General features: G+C 44.2%; 1 protein-coding gene across 1 annotated transcript in view; it reads right to left on the bottom strand.

The window, feature by feature from the left end:
• MTRR (5-methyltetrahydrofolate-homocysteine methyltransferase reductase) overlaps positions 1 to 18,442 on the bottom strand; it is a 780,817-nt gene that overhangs the window by 308,288 nt on the left and 454,087 nt on the right. The window contains exon 11 of the mRNA XM_044064883.1: positions 14,429 to 14,471. Within this exon, the coding sequence (XP_043920818.1) occupies positions 14,429 to 14,471 (43 nt within the window). The remainder of the gene's footprint in view (positions 1 to 14,428; positions 14,472 to 18,442) is intronic.

Raw genomic sequence — 18,442 nt, 5'->3', positions numbered from 1 at the left:
TGAGGAAAATGGCGTCGGCTGATGCCTTTATACCTGAATAACTGCCGCAATGACGTCGGGTGAAGTGCGACACCAGCCGAAGCCAGACCCAGACTTTGGAATCCGGCCGACCGAAGGGCTGCCTGACGACAGGACAACCCATTTGTAAAGACTGCAGATGCATCCTTGAAGGACATCCATGGGAGATTTCAAGGCATCATACAGACTTAGCACAGCCTGTTTTTTTTCCTTTAGAAATAGAAAAATATCTAAGGGTGCTAGGAGATTATTGGTAGTTAGCAAGCATTTGTACAAGGATTTGAATACCGACAGTATCAAATCAAAGAATATTTATCCGACATTTGCAAGGTTTAGATGTACATGCAGCTACTTAGTAACACATACCAATACCTTCATTCTACCAGTAACTACAAATCTACAGACTTGGTGTAAGTACTATATCATGAATAGCAAAATTATATAATATCACAACAGTGCACACACAGAGGTGATTTATCTGTACAAGAGTGAAGTGTCTGACAGCTTTAAAAGCTAAGAAAATGGTTGGACACTGTTCTGTGCTGCCCCTGTTGCACTCTAGCAGGAGACTGCAGCTTAACTGTACTGAAAGGTAGTTAACTTTTCTTACATCAGAAAGGTGCTTAACAAAGTTATCTTTTCCCCCCAAATTCAGTACATAACTATGGCACTCCATGCAGCACATGGCTATTTTCAACTCGATTTCAGAATGTGATTATAATACTCCATATATTATGAGAATCACTAAATTAGTTTCTGGGCTACAACAGTTTGTCTGGTATGCAGCAGGAGTACACTATGGGCTGTTAATAAGATGCCTCCTGTAGTGTGGGGTTTGATTCCTTCAGCCTTCATTTGTCGAGTATGTAAGTCTGACCAAGTAACTTCACCACACAGTCTTCCTGGGTTGCCCCTGAAAGGAGACACTTGTGTTCAGAGGTCTGACTGTCCTAAGCTGCTAGCAAATGCATTACACATTTGTCTTTTGAATCCTGCACCCTTTAGATAGCCACAAATTCACTATATGATATTCGACAATAAATCCCTTCATGTGTCTTGTAGTGTAATGGGTTGTCAAGATGAATTTTCAATAAAAGTGAGTTACAAAGATAGAATTTTTTTTCTTTTTTTTTTTTTTCATGTTAAATATGTTTTCAATGTGAGCACTTTGTTTTATTCATCAAATGGCTTATAGTGCTTTAAAATTTAAAAAAGAAGTTATGTACTTACCATAACGTTCCATGTGAGTTGTTCATCTCGCCTTCATTTTTATAAATGGGTTCAGAGCCGATCCCTCGGCTCCGAGTCGGCCCTTTCACAAGCTCAAGGTTTTCGAGTAGCTCAAGGCCAAGTCCCTATCCTTGATGCTCTCTGCCTCACCTCAGATCTAGTTTGCTGATCCCAACATGTACAATATAAGAAACACCTGAACATTACTCCAGCCAGAGTACAAAATAGTATAACAAGACCCTCCAGACCACAAAAACACTTACTCGTTCTTCGGGAAGCCTGGAGGGGGGAAAGCGGGTGGGAATGTAAGAATGAAGGCGAGATGAACAACTCACATGGAACATTATGGTAAGTACATAACTTCTTTATCTGAAGTTGTTCAATCTCACCGTTCATTCTTGCAAATGGGTAGCATCGCAAGCATCATTCATCCTGGGTGGTTCATGGGAGTATATTCCTGAGGAGAGTGGAACCAAAGGAAGCCCTGTCCCTGGAGGCCTTATCTAATTTGTAATGCGTAATGAAGGTATGTGGCTTAGACCAAGTGGCAGCTGCACATATCATGTCCAAAAGCAGTCTACCCATATATGCTGAAGAAGCAGAAATAACCCTAGTGGAATGCGCTTTCACACTATGGTCTAATGGTTGGTTCACAGAAGAAAATGTAAATTTTATGCAATCAGTCAACCATTTGGAAAGGGTAACTTCTGACACCAGTAGCCCTTTCTTGGTATCAGTATGAGAGACAAAAAGTTGTTCTGATTTTCTAAATTCTTTTGTTCTATCCAAATAAAATCTGAGTTGTCTGTGAACATCAAGTTTATGCAACATATACTCCAACTTGCTGGAATGGTTACTGAAGAAGGTTGGGAGTTCAATAGTTTGATTAAGATTAGCCTCCGAACATACCTTTGGAAGAAAGGAAGGAAGGGTTAGTCCTGAGCGACACTCTGTCAGGGTGAAAAGTCAAATATGGGGGTTTAATAGATAAGGCCTGAAGTTCGGACACTCTACGTGCTGATGTAATGGCCACCAAGAAGATGGTTTTCCAAGACAGGAATTTTGGTTGGCATGAGGATGCACGCTCAAATGGAGGAAGAATAATCCTAGATAGAACAAAATTTAGATTCCAGGGAGTGAAAGGTCATCTAACTGGTGGTCAAAGATGTATGGTTCCTTTTAAGAAGGCTCTACATAACATGTGAGACATAAGATTAGAACTTTCCGATCAGAGGTGAAAATATGAAATTGCAGCTAATTGAACATGTATGGTAGCAGCCGCAGCACCTTCATTAAAAAGCTTAGTCAAGAACTCTAAAATGCTAGCATTTGGGGCGAAGTACGGGTCAGTATCATTTTGAGAAGCCCAGAAAGCAAACCGCTTCCATTTGCTGGCATATAACTTTCTGGTTGAAGCTTTATGTCAGGATACAAGGATATGTTGCACCTCCAAGGAAAGATTGTGGGACCTGGCTATGTTGGAAATCTGAGGGAATGAAGTGAAGGATGAAGAGCCCCTGATGAATGTGTCAGTACATCTGGAACTGGGTCCAGAATCCAAGGTTCTTCTAGTTGGTAGAGTCGAAGGAAGGGAAACCAAATCTGTCAAGGCCAATATGGGGCTATCAGAATTAGTCCCCCCAAGGCTTTGGCTTTCTGCAAAAATTTTGGAATCAGGGGAATGGGTGGAAATGCATATAGGAGTCCCAGGGGCCAAGCGTGTAGGAGAGAATCCCTTGGGTTTTCCCCTGGTGGGGGATTCAGGGAAAAGTAGCTTCTGCATTTGGCATTCATGGGGGATGCGAACAAGTTGCAGCAAGGCTGGCCCCATCTGTGGAAAATCATCTCTGCTATGTCATCTTTGAGGGACCCCTCGCATGGCATCAGAATGGCTCTGTTTAGTTTGTCCGCGATCACGTTGGATTTCCCTAGGATGTGAGTCACTATCAGAAAGCACCTGGTGGACACAGCCCACTGTCAGACTCTTAGGGTCTCTTGACATAGGGCATAAGACTTGGTTCCCCCTTGCTTGTTGATATACCAGACTACTGACATGTTGTCAGTCTGAATCGCAATCGTTCCCAGAGGAAGAGAGTCTTGGAAGTACTGCAATGCCAAAAGTACTGCTCTCATCTCCAGAACATTGATGTGCAATTGTGACTCTGTCTCTGATCAGGTGCCTTGGGCTGTTCTTCCCTGAAAAAGCCCCCCCACCCTATCAGAGAGGCGTCCATGGTCACCGTGGCTGATGGTCGGGGTAGAACAAATGGATGACCTACTGTTACATGATGGCTGGTCAACCACCATTGCAGATCCTTTTTGCATGAATCAGAAATCCTTATCAAGAATGACATCGGAAGTTGTTAGTAAGACCGCTGGGTGAAGAGTAACCATTGAAGTATTCTCATGTGCATACGCCCTAGAGGAACTGCTATGAGAGATGCTGTCATAGTACCTAGTAGCTTCAACACTTGAGAGGCTGGTACTTTTTTGTGTGTCATAATGTCTGATGCCTGTTGTCAAAGAGTGACTATTCTTTCCAGTGGCAATTTTAACATGGCAATGGTGGTGGTGTCTAAATCTGCTCTGATAAAAGAGATATGCTGCAATGGTGACAATGCAGACTTGTCAAAAAGTACAGTTTTGTACCTACCATAAATGTAGATGTCCGAGAGGTATGCATCTGCAGTCCTAACAAATGGGTTGTCCTGGCCTCAGGCAGCCCTTCGGTAGGCCGGATTCCAAAGTCTGGGTCTGGCCTCGGCTGGTGTCGCACTTCACCCGACGTCATAGCTGTAGTTCTTCAGGTATAAAGGCATCAGCCAACGCCATTTTCCTCAGTGTTTCTTGCCCCAGATGCCAGATGCCCTCTAGGAAGGCTAAATTTGGATAAATGCAAATGTTTCCAAACAGAGAGCAAATAGAAATAAACATGTATATACATATATACAAACAAATACACCATAATAGATTCCCCCAGCTAGCTACAAGATGGGCAAATACCCTAGGAGTACCACAGTGGGGAAGGAGGGTGGGTAATCCTGACTGCAGATGCATACCTCTCGGACATCTACATTTATGGTAGGTACAAAACTGTACTATGTCCTTCAAGGATGCATCTGCAGTCCTAACAAATGGGTAGAATACCATAGCCAAACTGGGGGAGGAGGGCCTAACAAGATTATGGTGTAGTTAAGATCCCTTGCAAAACAGCAGTGGCAAAACCTGCTCGGGATCTGGAGTATAAGGGTAGATTATAATGCTTGGCAAATGTATGCACGGAGCTCCAAGTAGCAGCCTCTAAAATTGTCTTTTGTAGCCACTCCTCGTAAAAAAGCTGCAGTAGTGGCTGCAGCCCTTGTGGAGTGAGGTCTGATATTCTCTGGAGTTGCCTTTCCATGATAAGAATAACAAAATCTAATGCAATTTCCTATCCATTTTGAGATTGTCTGTTTTGAAATTGCTTTTCCTTCCATGCCTGTGGCATATGCTACCAGAAGCTGGTCAGTTTTTCTATTGTTCTTGGTTCTGTCCAGGTAGTAGCGCAATTGCCTATGCACATCCAAGGTATGCAGCAGTCTTTCTCCCCTGTTCTGTGGGTTGGGGAAGAATGTAGGTAGGTGGATTGCTTGGTTTAAAGATACCCTGGAGACCACCTTTGGCATAAAGGTAGGATTAGTTCTCATGGACACTCTATCCTGATGGAAGATAAGGAAGGGTTGCACTGCCATTAATGCCTGTAATTCAGAAACCCTTCTTGCTGAAGTGATTGCAAGCAGGAAAGCAGTTTTCCATGATAAGTACTGTAATTCTGCTGTTGCTGCTGGTTCAAAAGGGGGAAGTGTCAACTTTTCTAGCACAAAGTTCAAGTCCCATGTAGGCAATGGTGGCTTCCTTGGAGGCTTTACATTTTTGATTCCTCTCAGAAACTGCCTGAGTAGAGGATGAGAGAAGACTGGAGGGTCCATGTTGTATTCTGCTGAAATAGCTGATGCATGAATCTTAATGGAAGAGTAAGACAGGCCATTGTGGAAAAGCTCTGCTAAGTATTCCAGGATGTTAGCTATGTTTACCAGTGATACATTCTGTCCTTTTGCTGCACTCCAAAAGAGATATCTTTTCCATTTCGCCGAGTAAGTTTTTCTTGTTGAGGGTCTGCGAGCTTCCAAGATAATGTCTTTAACCTTTTGAGATAAATCTGGGTTATTTTGTCTTATGCAATGCTCCAAGCAGCTAGCTGCAGTGTTTTCAGGTTCGGATGCAGGGTTTTGAAGTTGTTCTGTGTTAGCAGTAAAGGAACCTGGGGTAGAGGCCATGCGAGTTCCCGAGACATACTCCTCAGTAGTGGGTACCAGTGCTGCCTCGGCCAGTCTGGAGCTATCAGGATGATCCTTGGGTGGTCTTCTTTGATCTTCAATAGCACCTTGTGCATCAAAGGAAGAGGTGGGAATGCATATGCTGTCAGGTTTTCCCAACTGAAAGATAGGGAGTCCACCTTCCAAGCAAGTGGGTGGTATGTCCTTGTGGAGAATTTTTTCAATTGGTGATTGTGTGGGGATGCGAATAGGTCTATTTCTGGTAGTCCCCATTTCCTTGTGATGGATTTGAAGATGTGTGGATGCAGCATCCATTCGTGGGCATCCGTGGTAGTCCTGCTTAAGATGTCTGCTAGTATGTTCTCTTTCCCTGGCACAAATATTGCCTTGAGCTGTATGTTGAGGCTTAGGGCCACATTCCAGAGATCCATTGCCATCCGGCATAGAGGATATGAATGTGTGCCTCCCTGTTTGTTGATATACCACATAACTGTGGTGTTGTCCGTCCTTATCAGCAATTGTCCCTGTTGGAGAAACGGTCTGAATGCCTGAATTGCCAGTTTTACTGCCAGCATCTCTTTTTGGTTTATGTGTAGGTTTAGCTGGTCTTGAGTCCATAAGCCTTGTATGCACTTGTCCAGCATGTGTGCCCCCCAACCAAGGTTTGAGGCATCTGTGGTGATAGTCTGGCTTGGTTGAGGGCTGTGGAAGGGCAGTCCTTTGTTCAATTGACAGGCCTGAGCCCACCATCGGAATTCTTGCTTCAGGCATGGAATTATTGGAATTTGGGTTTCTAGGCTGTGCTTGTGCTGAGACCATAAATTCCTGAGGTACCATTGTAACTTCCTCATATGCAGTCTGGCATGTGGGATCAAAATTATGCAGGATGCCATGTAACCCAGGGCTTGCAGGACTTTCCTTGCTGTAAGCTGGTTCTGCGTTAATGCCATGAAGTAGAGTGGAAGGTGCTTTTGTTTTTCTGCTGTGAGGGATGCCATTTGATTTGATGTGTCCAGTTCTGCACCCAAGAAAGTTATCCTTTGGGATGACAACAGCCTTGACTTTTTTATATTGACTGTGTATCCCAAGGCTTGCAGTAGATGAATGACCCTTTTCAAGTCTTTTGTTAATTTGTTTTTGTTGTCCGCTTGTAGCAGGCAGTCGTCCAGGTAAGGGTGAATTTGAATTCCTTGAAGCCTGCAATGAGCAATTACTGATGCCAGGCATTTCGTGAATACTCTGGGCGCAGTAGATAAGCCAAAAGGCAATGCTGAGAATTGATAATGCTCTGATCCTGCAAGAAATCTGAGGTATCTTCTGCAATTTGGTCGTATGGGGACGTGCAGGTATGCCTCCTTGAGATCTAGAGTTACCAGCCAAGACTCCTTGCCCAGCATGGGAAGAAGCTGCTGTAGAGTCAGCATTTTGAATTTTGGGACAATGAGGTATGTGTTCAGTGCGGACAGGTCTAGAATAGGTCTCCATTGATTTTCCTTCCTTGGCACCAGGAAAAGTCTGGAGTAAAATCCTTGCCCTTGTTCCATAGATGGTACCTTTTCTATAGCTCTCATCCTTTTAAGTTGTCTATTTGTTCTAGAGCGTTTGCCATTTGATTTGGAGGTAGGTTTGGCATTCCTCTCTTCCTTGGTAGAGTATGGAAGTGAAACCTGTAACCTTTGTCTATTGTCTGTAAAATCCATTTGTCTCCTGTAATGCAATGCCAGTTTACTGAAAATAAGGCTAGCTTTCCGCCTAAGGGTGCTTCTAGTTGTTCCCTGGTAGGCGGCTTCAGAGCCAAGTCACTGTGATTGTCCTGTGGAAGTGGTAGTGGCTGGGTCTGCAGCAGTACTTCGCTGGTTGTTAGGCTGCCACTGACGTCCTCTGTAGGCACCTCTGGATTGACCTCTGCCTCTTGTGTGCCTATTCCTGCCTCTCTGTGCTCTGTTGGAGTCTGGAAAGGACCAATTCTTGGAAGGCCAGTTCCTACTAAACCTTGGAGGCTGGACCTGTAAGAAATCCTTGACTGTCTGGACAGATTTTGCTTTCTCTTCCACCTTCTTAAGCACTTGCTGTGCTGGACAGCCAAACAAATTGTGTTTATCCATGGGAGCATCTAGGAGCTTTGATTTTACATGGTCTGGTAAGGACTGCTCTTTTAACCATGCATGCCTTCTGATCACTGTACCAGTCATAGCTGATCTAAAGGAGGCCTCCAGTGCATCATAGCCGCATTTTAAGGAATGATTACTGACCTGCTGTATGTTATGTACCATTTCCTGAAGAGACTTTCGGTCTAAAGGTTCAGGTGAGGACAGCTTTTTAGATAACTGATCTAACATAAATTCCTGATACTGAATCATGTGGAATTGACAGTTTAAGGCCCTAGCCGAAAGAGTTGCAGAAGTATAAACTTTTTTACCCCATCTCTCCAAGGCCCTAGATTCCCTTTCAGAGGGGAGTGGGTTTTTGGCAGAGGTAACTGCTACCGCTTTGGGGCCCTGTGAAACAGTTTCAGGATCTGCAAAAGGAGCCTTATACAAGTGATTATGTGTGTCCGGAACCCTGTAGTATCTGTCGGGCTTAGCAGGGGCCGGAGGGATTGAATCAGGAGCAGTACAAGCATCATTAAATGCATCATCCACAACTGTAAGTACTGGAGGAATGGCTAAAGGCCTATGCTGTGGCAAATGCAAAAAAGTTCTAAGCCTTTTCCTAGAGTCTGAGAAATCCTGACCCTGCCATTGAAATTGTTCCCTCATAGCATGCAGGGTTTCCCCAAAGGAAAATTCCTCAGGAGGAGAGGCAGAAGGAATGGAGTCTTCTGCATCAGAGTCCTCATATGGAGAATAAGGGCCCTCAGGAGGGTTTGTATTTTCTGATTCGTCTGAGGAGTAATCAGTGGAAACTGGCTCAGGGGGTTCTGCTCTAGGCCTCTTCTCTGGAGGGGGTTGAGAGGCCCTATCAGGGTGAGACTGGGATCCCCTGATCAAAGAAATGAGATCCTCTGCTAGACTAAGCATTTGAGTACTATAGCTAGGCCTGTGAGAGGGGGCTTTAGTAGGCACGGCCTTGGAAGATTTAGCTGCTTTAGCCCTGGCAAAGGCCTTAATTGACATGGATGCAGGGGCCTAGCAGCTCCACGTGCAGGAGTAGATACATCTAGGGGAATAGTATCTGATAAATCCTGAGAAACTGTAAGAGCAGGAGGAATTTCAGTAGCAGATTCAGCCATGCTGGAAGAGGCCTCGGTAGTAGGAGGCATGCTTTCGGCCGAAGGAAGAACCGCAGACTCGGTTTCAGCCGAAACCGAGACACTCGCGGTTGGCTTAACCGAAACCGCGGACCGCGAGTGTCGGTCCTTTTCCTTACGCTTTTTAGCTAAATGCGAAGTCGGAGTCTCCGACGGCATGATATAAGCAAAAGCGAGCCGAAAAACTCCTCGGCAAACTCCGACCGACGTCTAAGCGTCCGTCGGTTGAAGGAAGCACAGGCTAAACAAGCTGCTACGTCGTGGTCTGGGCCTAAACAAGGTAGGCAGTAAGAGTGGAAGTCTTTATGAGGTATTTGTTTCCCACAAGTTAAACAGTTATTCACTTTTTCTGACATCGGCTGAGGCAAGAAAGAGTCCCCAATGGGGTACTTAGCTTTTTAGAAGTCTTCGGTAGTAGTAATCTCTGGATCTGACCGACCGGCACTTGCGAACAGCTTCTGCTTCGGGCGCCACGCGGCAAGAAAGACTGAGGAAAATGGCGTCAGCTGATGCCTTTATAACCGAAGAACTGCAGCTATGATGTCGGGTGAAGTGCGACACCAGCCGAGGCCAGACCCAGACTTTGGAATCCGGCCGACCGAAGGGCTGCCTGAGGCCAGGACAACCCATTTGTTAGGACTGCAGATGCATCCTTGAAGGACATTTTATAGTTATTCCTAACTGAGACCACAGATTTAGAGTGTGATCCCTAGATTGAACTAGTTGATGCCTGGAGGTGGCGGTGAGGAGCCAGTCATCCAGGTATGGAAACACTCGGAATCCTAGAAGCCTCAGGTGAGCGGTAACCACTGTCATACATTTGATAAACACTCTGGGGGCTGTTGTGAAACCAAAGGGCAGTGCTCAGAACAGATAGTGACTAGTGCCCAGCTGGAAATGCAGGTGATCTCTGGATGGTCTGGCCATTTTGATATGATAGTACGCATCCTTGAGATCTATAGAGCACATCCAAGCGCCCGTTCCTAGAAATGGAAGAATCGATTGAAGCATGACTATCTGGAACTTCTCCTTCTTTACAAAAATGTTGAGTCTGCTGAGGTCCAAGATGGGCCTCCAGTCCCCAGTTTTCTTTGGAAGTAAAAAGAATCTGGAGTAGGTTCCAGATCCTATTTGGTCTGCTGGGACTGGCTGGATGACTCTCTTTTCCAGCAGCCTTTGAATCTCTATGGCTGCTTGATCCCTGAGACTGGGTGGAATGTCTGGGATTTTCTTTCGTACAGGGGGTGGTTCTGAGAATGGAATGACATATCTCTGGTAATAATGCTTTGTACCCATGAATCATTTGTAATTTCTAGCTAGGCGTCTGGATACAAAGACAAGTGGCCCCTGACTGCCTCCAGAGAAGGACAGTCGGGCCTCATTCTGGAGCGCTGGTAGGGCTTGCCAAAGAACTGACCCCAATCGCCCTGGTTTTGCAGACCCCCCTCTGCCACCTGGGCGTCATCTTCCATTATTACCCCCTCCTCTGCCCCTGGAGGGGGGTTCAATACGTGTGTTCTGAAAGGCTCCTTGGGACTTGCGGAACCACATTTTTCCTCCTTTTTTCCCTTTGGGGTAAGGTCTAATAGGGGTGGAAAAATAGACTCCTATGGCAGATAGTCTTTCCATCTTGTTCACACCTAGTGAGGGTCTCCTTGACTTTAGGCCTGAAAAGGGATGAGCCATCAAATGGGGTATTAACGAAGGAGGACTTGGAAGACTTCCACAAAGGAGCATAAGCGCATCCAAGAATGTCTCTGAAGAGCAACTGCTGAACCCGCTGCCCGACTCGTGCCATCGGCCGCATAAGAAATGAGTCGCATGGACGAGTTAACTATGGAATTAAGGGTATTGAGATGGGATGTAACCTTATCAGGAACACCTTCAGCTGTAATACTCTGTAGAGTATCTCCAAGCTCTTTAAGGAGTTCTCTTTGAAGTCAGACAAAATGTGTCAAACAGTTGAGCGATCGCATAGCAAAAGTCGCTGAACTAAAAATGCATTTCCCATACCTGTCCATAGTCCTGGAATCTCTATTAGGAGGATGGACAGTAGAAGAGGTTTCTGACATCTCTTTCTTGGTGGCAGCTGCCACCACCATGGCAGGCACTCCTTTGGTAAGAAACATTTTGCACTGTGGCGATGTAATAAACTTGTTGGGCCTCCGAGAGACAGGTTCCACAGTATCAGGAGACTCCCATGCCCTTTGAGCAACCAACTTCATTAGTTCATCGAAGGGTGGAGTCACCCAGGAGGTGCAGGGTTGAGACCCAAAGGCCTTCAGAAGCACTGACTCATCATCAGTTGGGCTAACAGACTGCCAGTCACCTCTCTGTCTCGGGATTTCAAGGATATCAGCAAAGGAAATATCCTCCAAGGGAGACCGTGGGGACTCCTCTGACTCCTCTAAGTCAGTGTCGGATGTGACAGACTCCTGTGGGGAGTCTAAATGCCTCCTCTTGCTTCTTCCTGGGAACCTCATCAGCGGGAGCTTCTGGTGAGGTCTCAGTAGAAACATGGGTCACTCAATGGGGCTACCGGAGGCTCTGGGTCTCGACGTTTTATAGGGATGTGTGATGCAGAGGTAGAAAGCAGCACTTTTGGGAATGAGGAGGAAGGCCCTAATGAAGTGGGTGTCTTAGAAGACATAATTCTCCTCATGGCATCGAAGGCTCCACTGCTCCGACGCAAGGAAGTAGCCAGTTCCAAAGAAGATGACATCCTCCCCGGTGCCAAAACAGTGGGCTCCGACCCAGAAGGAGCCGAGCTCATCCGTGCCGACGTTCCGAGAGGAAGGGTCGGAACCAACCAATTGGTTTGACTCTCCGGAGCCGACTGGAGAGTGTCGGCTCCCAGACTCCTCAAACGGCACCAAAGTAGTCTAAGTCGACGGAGCCAATGGCACTGCAACAGGCTCGGCTCCGAGGGTTCCACAATCATCAGTTCCATCTTCCCCAGCTCCGAAGGCCAGGCTCGGCTTGGAGGAGGAGGAGTAGACACAGTAGGTAAGGCAGTCTTCGGCTCCGAAACCGATTGGGCCGGAGCCAACAACAATTTGGCTAGTGCCGGATTCTGCAGGAGCCTCTGCACCACTTGGTCCACATTCTCATCAGAGAGGCTCCTTGAAGAACGAGTTGAAGGGATCGACGAAGCCACCGACTGTAAAATAGGTGATTTCAAAGTTTCGAAGACCGGCTCCAATACCGGGGACCGGCTCCGAAAAGCAAGCTCAGTGCTTGGTTCCAAGTACTGTGGAACCGGCGACTGCACCTTCTCAGCAAACTTCGGAGCAGAAGACTTCGGCTCCAAAGAAGCTTTTGAAGATTTGGATCCCTTCGAAGATTTGGAAGTCTGGTCAGCCTCCTTCCTGGATTCCTGGAATTCAGGTTTTAACAAACCCCTGTCCACTAGTTTTCTCCTGCGCTCCAACAAGACCCTGCTGCTGAAGGAGTGACAAATGGAGCAGTCCTCCTGAAGATGGACTGCCCCCAGACAGTACACACAGCTTACATGAAGATTAGTAATCAACATTTTTTGTCCGCACTTAGGGCATTTCTTGAACCCTGACTTTTGCCTCCCTTTTTCTTTTTGATCAGCCATCATGCAATGAAAAACCACTATAAAGTAATGTACATACATATGTAAACTGCGTAGACAACAAACACCACACTCTAACACAAACAATATCTAAGCAGTTAAGGTATCTAGCTAGGAAAAAACAGCTAAAGTATTCAAACAGCTATAACAGCAAAAATTCTAAGAATCAACACTCTTAACAGGATAATATCTAAGCAGTAAAGTGTCTAGCTTTCAAACAGCTGTTAACAGGATAGGGTGAACTAAAATGCGGCCAATGAAAGGCCTAGGAGCAGCCGCTCTATAATAAAGAATTTTTGTCAGAAAAATACTAAAACAGTGCCTAAAAAAATTAAGATAAGGTTAACTAGCCAAGGAACACACTAGTGACATAAAGTCTATAGCTAAACATCTAAGATAAATCACAAAATATTCAATACTGGCCCAAGCTCCGATCTGTTGCAGTGGCAAACTAGATCTGAGGTGATGCAGAGAGCATCATGGGATAGGGACTTGGCCTCGAGCTACTCGTAAACCTCGAGCTTGTGAAAACGGCTGACTCAGAGCCGAGGGATCGACTCTGAACCCATTTGTAAGAATGAACGGTGAGATTGAACAACTTCACATTAAAGTTTCTGTGATCATTGTAAAAGAAAAAAATAGTACACAGTCTGACAGGTGTGAATAGTGTGCAGTTTCAGAGAGACAGCCAAGTAAAGGGATATTGGTATGTTGGGGGGGGTGGATCTATTGCTTTGCTTAAGGCCATATTTTACCATGCTCTGTCTCCACTATCAACATTAGATAAATGCTACTCCATCTCAAATTACCTCGCAGCTGATGTTAGGAGAACTTTTGCTAAATGCGCACATTTCTGAACTGGTGAATGCTCTTTCCATAGTCGTACTTCATTTACCGCATACCAACCTGATATAATCTGTCAATGCAATATGTAGCTTTTTCTATCTGTCTCCTAGAACACAATATCACTGTGCCACACTTAAAAATGCTGTCTTGCCGAGTCCTTCCTGATCCACGCTACTCCTGGCACATTGTCTTGTAAAATTCTACATACACATTATTGCACCAATCTAAGGTACAAACTACAAACCAAATACCACCTTACTCACTCTGCAGCCAGGAAAACAATTCCCTTACTCATCCACCATTCCATCTTGCTCTTGCAGAAGTAAGTTTTAGTAAAATTGTTCCATCAAACTGGAACTATTCACTACAAGATGCAAGACAAATAGCAGATTTTAAGGCTTTTAGGAGAAAACTTACTGAACATTTAATGGAAGCATATAAATATTCCTGCTACACAGATAAAGGTTAGTTTAATGTTTCAACATTTTTAAATATTTGTTGTTTGCCAAGAAATAGAGCATAACAGTGCTACAGTGGTGGGAGCAGTGCTTCAGTATGAATCAATCAATGTCACTAATTCTTTGAAACAAAATCTTACATCCTCATTGCAGGGGCTTTAATGACAGCAAGAATTTTATTGTTATATGCTAGCTATGCCACTAGTTCCAAAACCATGCACATAAACACAGCCCCTAAAGATCATGGCCCACTCAGATGATGTTTTATAGGTATTAAATCAAAGTTTATATATTGTCTCACCTCTTGCAAGGAAAAAAATCTCTGAAGTGGGGGACTATAATCTCAACTTCATTCTCAGATCCAACATGTGCAATCATTACCTGTACATGAAATGCACACTAGCCAATAATGGAGTCGGTCAAACATCACTATCTGCATGATTTCTACTTTTGTTATCCATATCAGCCTACTTGTTAGGTGGCAAACATTTCACTCTGCTACACAGGATGTTTCTCACTTTCCCTCCTCTCAAAAATTGCAACCCTTATCATTGCAGTAGTTAACACTCGGAATTTACAGCAGCATAAAGCAAAAGGCAATTTCATGCGTGAAGAAATAAACTGTGACCAAGTAACCCTTTATCTTGAACCTTGTTTTCTGTTCCACATAGAACTTATCCTGGATTAAAACATTTCAGAAGGTAAGTGGTACCTTGCTGCAGAATAGGATCTGGCTTGCAGTTTTGGTAGGTGCTCTGAAAAGAAAAAAATAATGCCAGTTAGTCAACTGCACCAACTTAAAATTCGGACAGATAACAGCATTACTCATACAGTACCACAGATGTATAAAACAAAGGTTTTTCTTTTATATAGGAGACTGCTGCCATCTTCAGGCTGCAAAACACTTTCATACACAGCAAGCATTGTCTCAGCTGATTTAATACGACTAAATGAGTATTACAAATAACATACTCAGTGCTTAAGTAACTTAAGTCATCAATATCAGCAATGCATGGCCACAGCAGCCAGGTGTGGAAACATAATTCATCAAACCTCTTAAAAGGACCCAGAATATGTAATGCTGGTTTCTACATTCTAGCTATTTATTTACTTATTTAGTAACTGTGTAGTGAACTGGTTCTTTAGAAGCCACAATCCAGGACACAAGGCAAAAAAATATAAACATGAATAATGCCAGATGAAAAGATAACAAATCCAAAAACACAGTACATAATGCAGAAATTAAAATTAAACTAGCAAAAACTTTAGTCTCTATTCTCCTAGCTGGGTAACAAATTCACTTCACAACCAGCATACAGGTAGGCACACACACACACACACACACACACACACACACACTACACACACTACACACACTACACACACTACACACACTACACACACTACACACACTCTCCTCTCAAAAGCATTTATTCACTTCATCAGTAAAAGTGGCTGTTCTATGCAGTAGCAGCACAGTTAATGCAGCATCTTGAAATTCACCCTCCTACAGTTGCTCCAGAAGCAGAAACACAACAAAATTAAAACTAGCAAAAAATTAAGCAGTTCCCTTTCTTCTAGCTGTGCACCAATGCATTTCCCAACAAGGATACATGCAGATACATACACACCCCTCTCAAGAGATTCACTTCAGTTCAGTGTTTTTTCCAGTACACATTTTAAGTCCTAAGCAGTGGGGATAAGAAGACTTCCTTCTTTGATGGCCTCATGTGGAGGACCCTTTAAAGGGATTTGTTCTGTAGTAGTAAGAAGTAAAGTGGGGGGATCCTAAGGCAGGCAGAGATAACAGATGCACATATTTTTAAGACATATAAGATATGCCTGATTTCTAAAGATGTGACACTTATCTGAAGACCACGGATGTCTGGTAAGAGTCCAAAGGCCTCTTTGTAGCACCACATAGAGAACCTTTTCCACTTAGTTACAAATGACTTCTTTATATATGGTTTCCTACCCCTCTCAAGATTGCAAGCAAATCCTCAGTAAACACACCTAAAGGGGATGAGGGCTAACCTATCCAGCCTTAAAGCCTTCAGGCTGAGCTGAATGAGTGAATCCTTGTCCTGACATAACAAGTCCACACATTGAGGCAGTAAAACAAGCTCTATTCTTTTCATGCTCAGTAGAAGAGAAAACTAATACAGCCTTGGCTAGAAAAGTGCCAAGAGGAGCATTTTTGATCTGTCCTCCTGTACCTTCTGAATTACCCTGAGGACAAGATGGATTGGGGGTATAAAGAAATGCACATACCGTGAAGGCATCCATTGCCCAGGTTCCTGACTCCATAGTGTTTTAGTGTAATATTTTCTTAACCATTTCTTTTATGGAGAAGTGAAAATGTCTATTTCGGGCATATCCAACTTGTGGATGAAGTCTAGCAGTACCTCCCTGTCCAGAATCTGTTTTTGAGGATTGGCTTTGGCTCCACTTAGCTGATCTACTAGTACATTGTTTTAAGATACCCGTTCAAACCAGACACCTGAGCCAGGTACCACGATCCATGGCCAGCCTGCACAAAAGACAGTAACCCAAGCTCTCATCTGCCAGAGCTCGCTGTAGCTCATTTGGATGTAAAATATCTCATGGCACTTATTTAAAGGAGTACTGGAAGTTCCTTAGTGCTCTACACAGACTTCCTACAGTCAATATTAATACCACTTTGGGTCTCATTTGAAAAGAGGCTACTGGTCTAAAGGGACTAAGCTGGTGAACAGAGTGTAAATAAATATATAAAGTAAGAGTGGGGTCCCCCTACTTGTTGACATACTGTCTATATGACTACTGGCTTCCTACTTGCCAGATGTTTAAATGTCTTTTTTGCTAAAATTACAGCCATCATCTCTTTGAAGTCAATAAGCTTTTTTCCTCTGTTTTTTTCCAGATCCCCTGAATTCTTAGTTTGCCTGAATGAACACCCAAGCAACATTCGAGCAATTTGTCACCAGTCTCTGATTTGTGAGGTCCAGATTTAAATGGACCCCCACCCAACAAATATTAATTTGTTGGAGCCATCGAAAGAGCTCTTTTTTCACATGGGGAAGAACAATGGTGGGACAGTCCAGGGAGTGGGCATACTGGCACCATCTGGTCTACAGGACCTTGGGACATTCCCTGGCCATAATTTCATTCTGTTGTTAAATGGAAATATAAAATGTGGTAAGAAACAGCACCTTCTGCGAGGGGAAAATATGCGTTTTGACTAGCAGTGCCATAAGAGCACTCAGGAACTTGATCTGTTGGGATAGGGTTAAATGCGTTGTTTAGACTTTTGAGTGAAACCTGGCATCCAAAACAGACCAGGGTGAACTGCAGGGAAAAAGTACAGTTGTGTACACTTACCATAAATGTAGATGTTCAAGTGTATTCACTGTTGCAGTCATTACATTTGGGTAATCTGCTGGCAGGTTGCCCTCAGTCGACCTGAATAACAAAGTCTTGGGTCCTGGGTCAGTTGCTGTCTCCTCTTCCATGATGTCAGGTCATCAGAGGTATAAAACATGCAGCCGATGCCATTTTATTCAGTTTTTCTTGCCCGAGATGTCAGGTGCCCCCCCAAATGGGGAGCAAAAATATATATATATAAATAAACAGTAACTATATATCGATGCACTTTTAGAAACATAAACTTTACCTTCAACTAAAAGCAAATACACCACAAAGTCTTTTGAGTATAGTGAAGGAAAGGTATAGAAAGGGGGATGGCGGGTGGGTAACCCGGACTGCAGCAGTGAATACACTCGAACATCTACATTTATGGTAAGTGTACACAACTGTACTATGTTCTTCGTGTTTCACTGTTGCAGTCATTACATTTGGGTAGAATACCAAAGCTATGGATGGGAGAATGGAACTAAACGGCATTAGGAGTGGCTATAAGGCCCTGCAGGACTGCAGTGGCAAAGCCTGCCCTGGATTTGGAGAAGAGAGGTAAATGATAATGTTTTGTGAAGGTATGAACAGAGCTCCAAGTAGCAGCTTCTAGAATGTCTTTGGTTGGAACCCCTCTGAGAAAAGCTGCTGAAGTAGAGGCAGCCCTGGTGGAATGTGATCTGATCCCCCTGGGCACAGGTTTACCATGGTGCAAATAGCAGAAATGAATGCAGTGGCTTATCCACTTAGAAATAGTCTGCTTTGATATAGCCTTCCCCTCTGACCCTGAAGCAAATGCTACCAGTAGTTACACTCAGATTTTCTTAGAGATTTGGTCCTGTTTAAGTACAATCTTAGTTGTCTGTGTACATCCAATGAATGCAGAATCTGCTCCCCCTTGTTCTGCGGATTTGGGTAAAATGTTGGCAGATGGATGGTCTGGTTAAGAGCCACACTGGATACCACCTTAGGCCTAAAAGTAGGATTGGTCCTGAGGGACACCCTGTCTGGGTAAAATATAATAAAAGGCTCCACTGCCATGAGGGCCTGTAGTTCTGAAACCCTTCTTGCTGAAGTGACTGCCAAGAGAAAAGCTGTTTTCCAAGATAGAAATTTTATATCTGCAGTAGCTGCTGGTTCAAAAGGAGGCAAGGTGAGCTTTTCCAGCACAAAATTGAGGTCCCATGCAGGAGTTGGTGATCTTCTGGGAGGCCTTAAATTTTTGGCCCCTCTAAGATACTGTTTAAGCAGAGGATGAGAAAAGAGGGGACGCTCTGTGTTGTAATGAGCTGAGATGGCAGAGGCATGGATTTTTATTGAAGAAAAAGATAGGCCC

Source organism: Protopterus annectens, chromosome 3.part0 (assembly GCF_019279795.1).
Source record: "Protopterus annectens isolate FY-2018-M chromosome 3.part0, PAN1.0, whole genome shotgun sequence".
Taxonomy (NCBI): domain Eukaryota; kingdom Metazoa; phylum Chordata; order Ceratodontiformes; family Protopteridae; genus Protopterus; species Protopterus annectens.
This window is presented reverse-complemented; position numbering and strand designations above follow the sequence as displayed.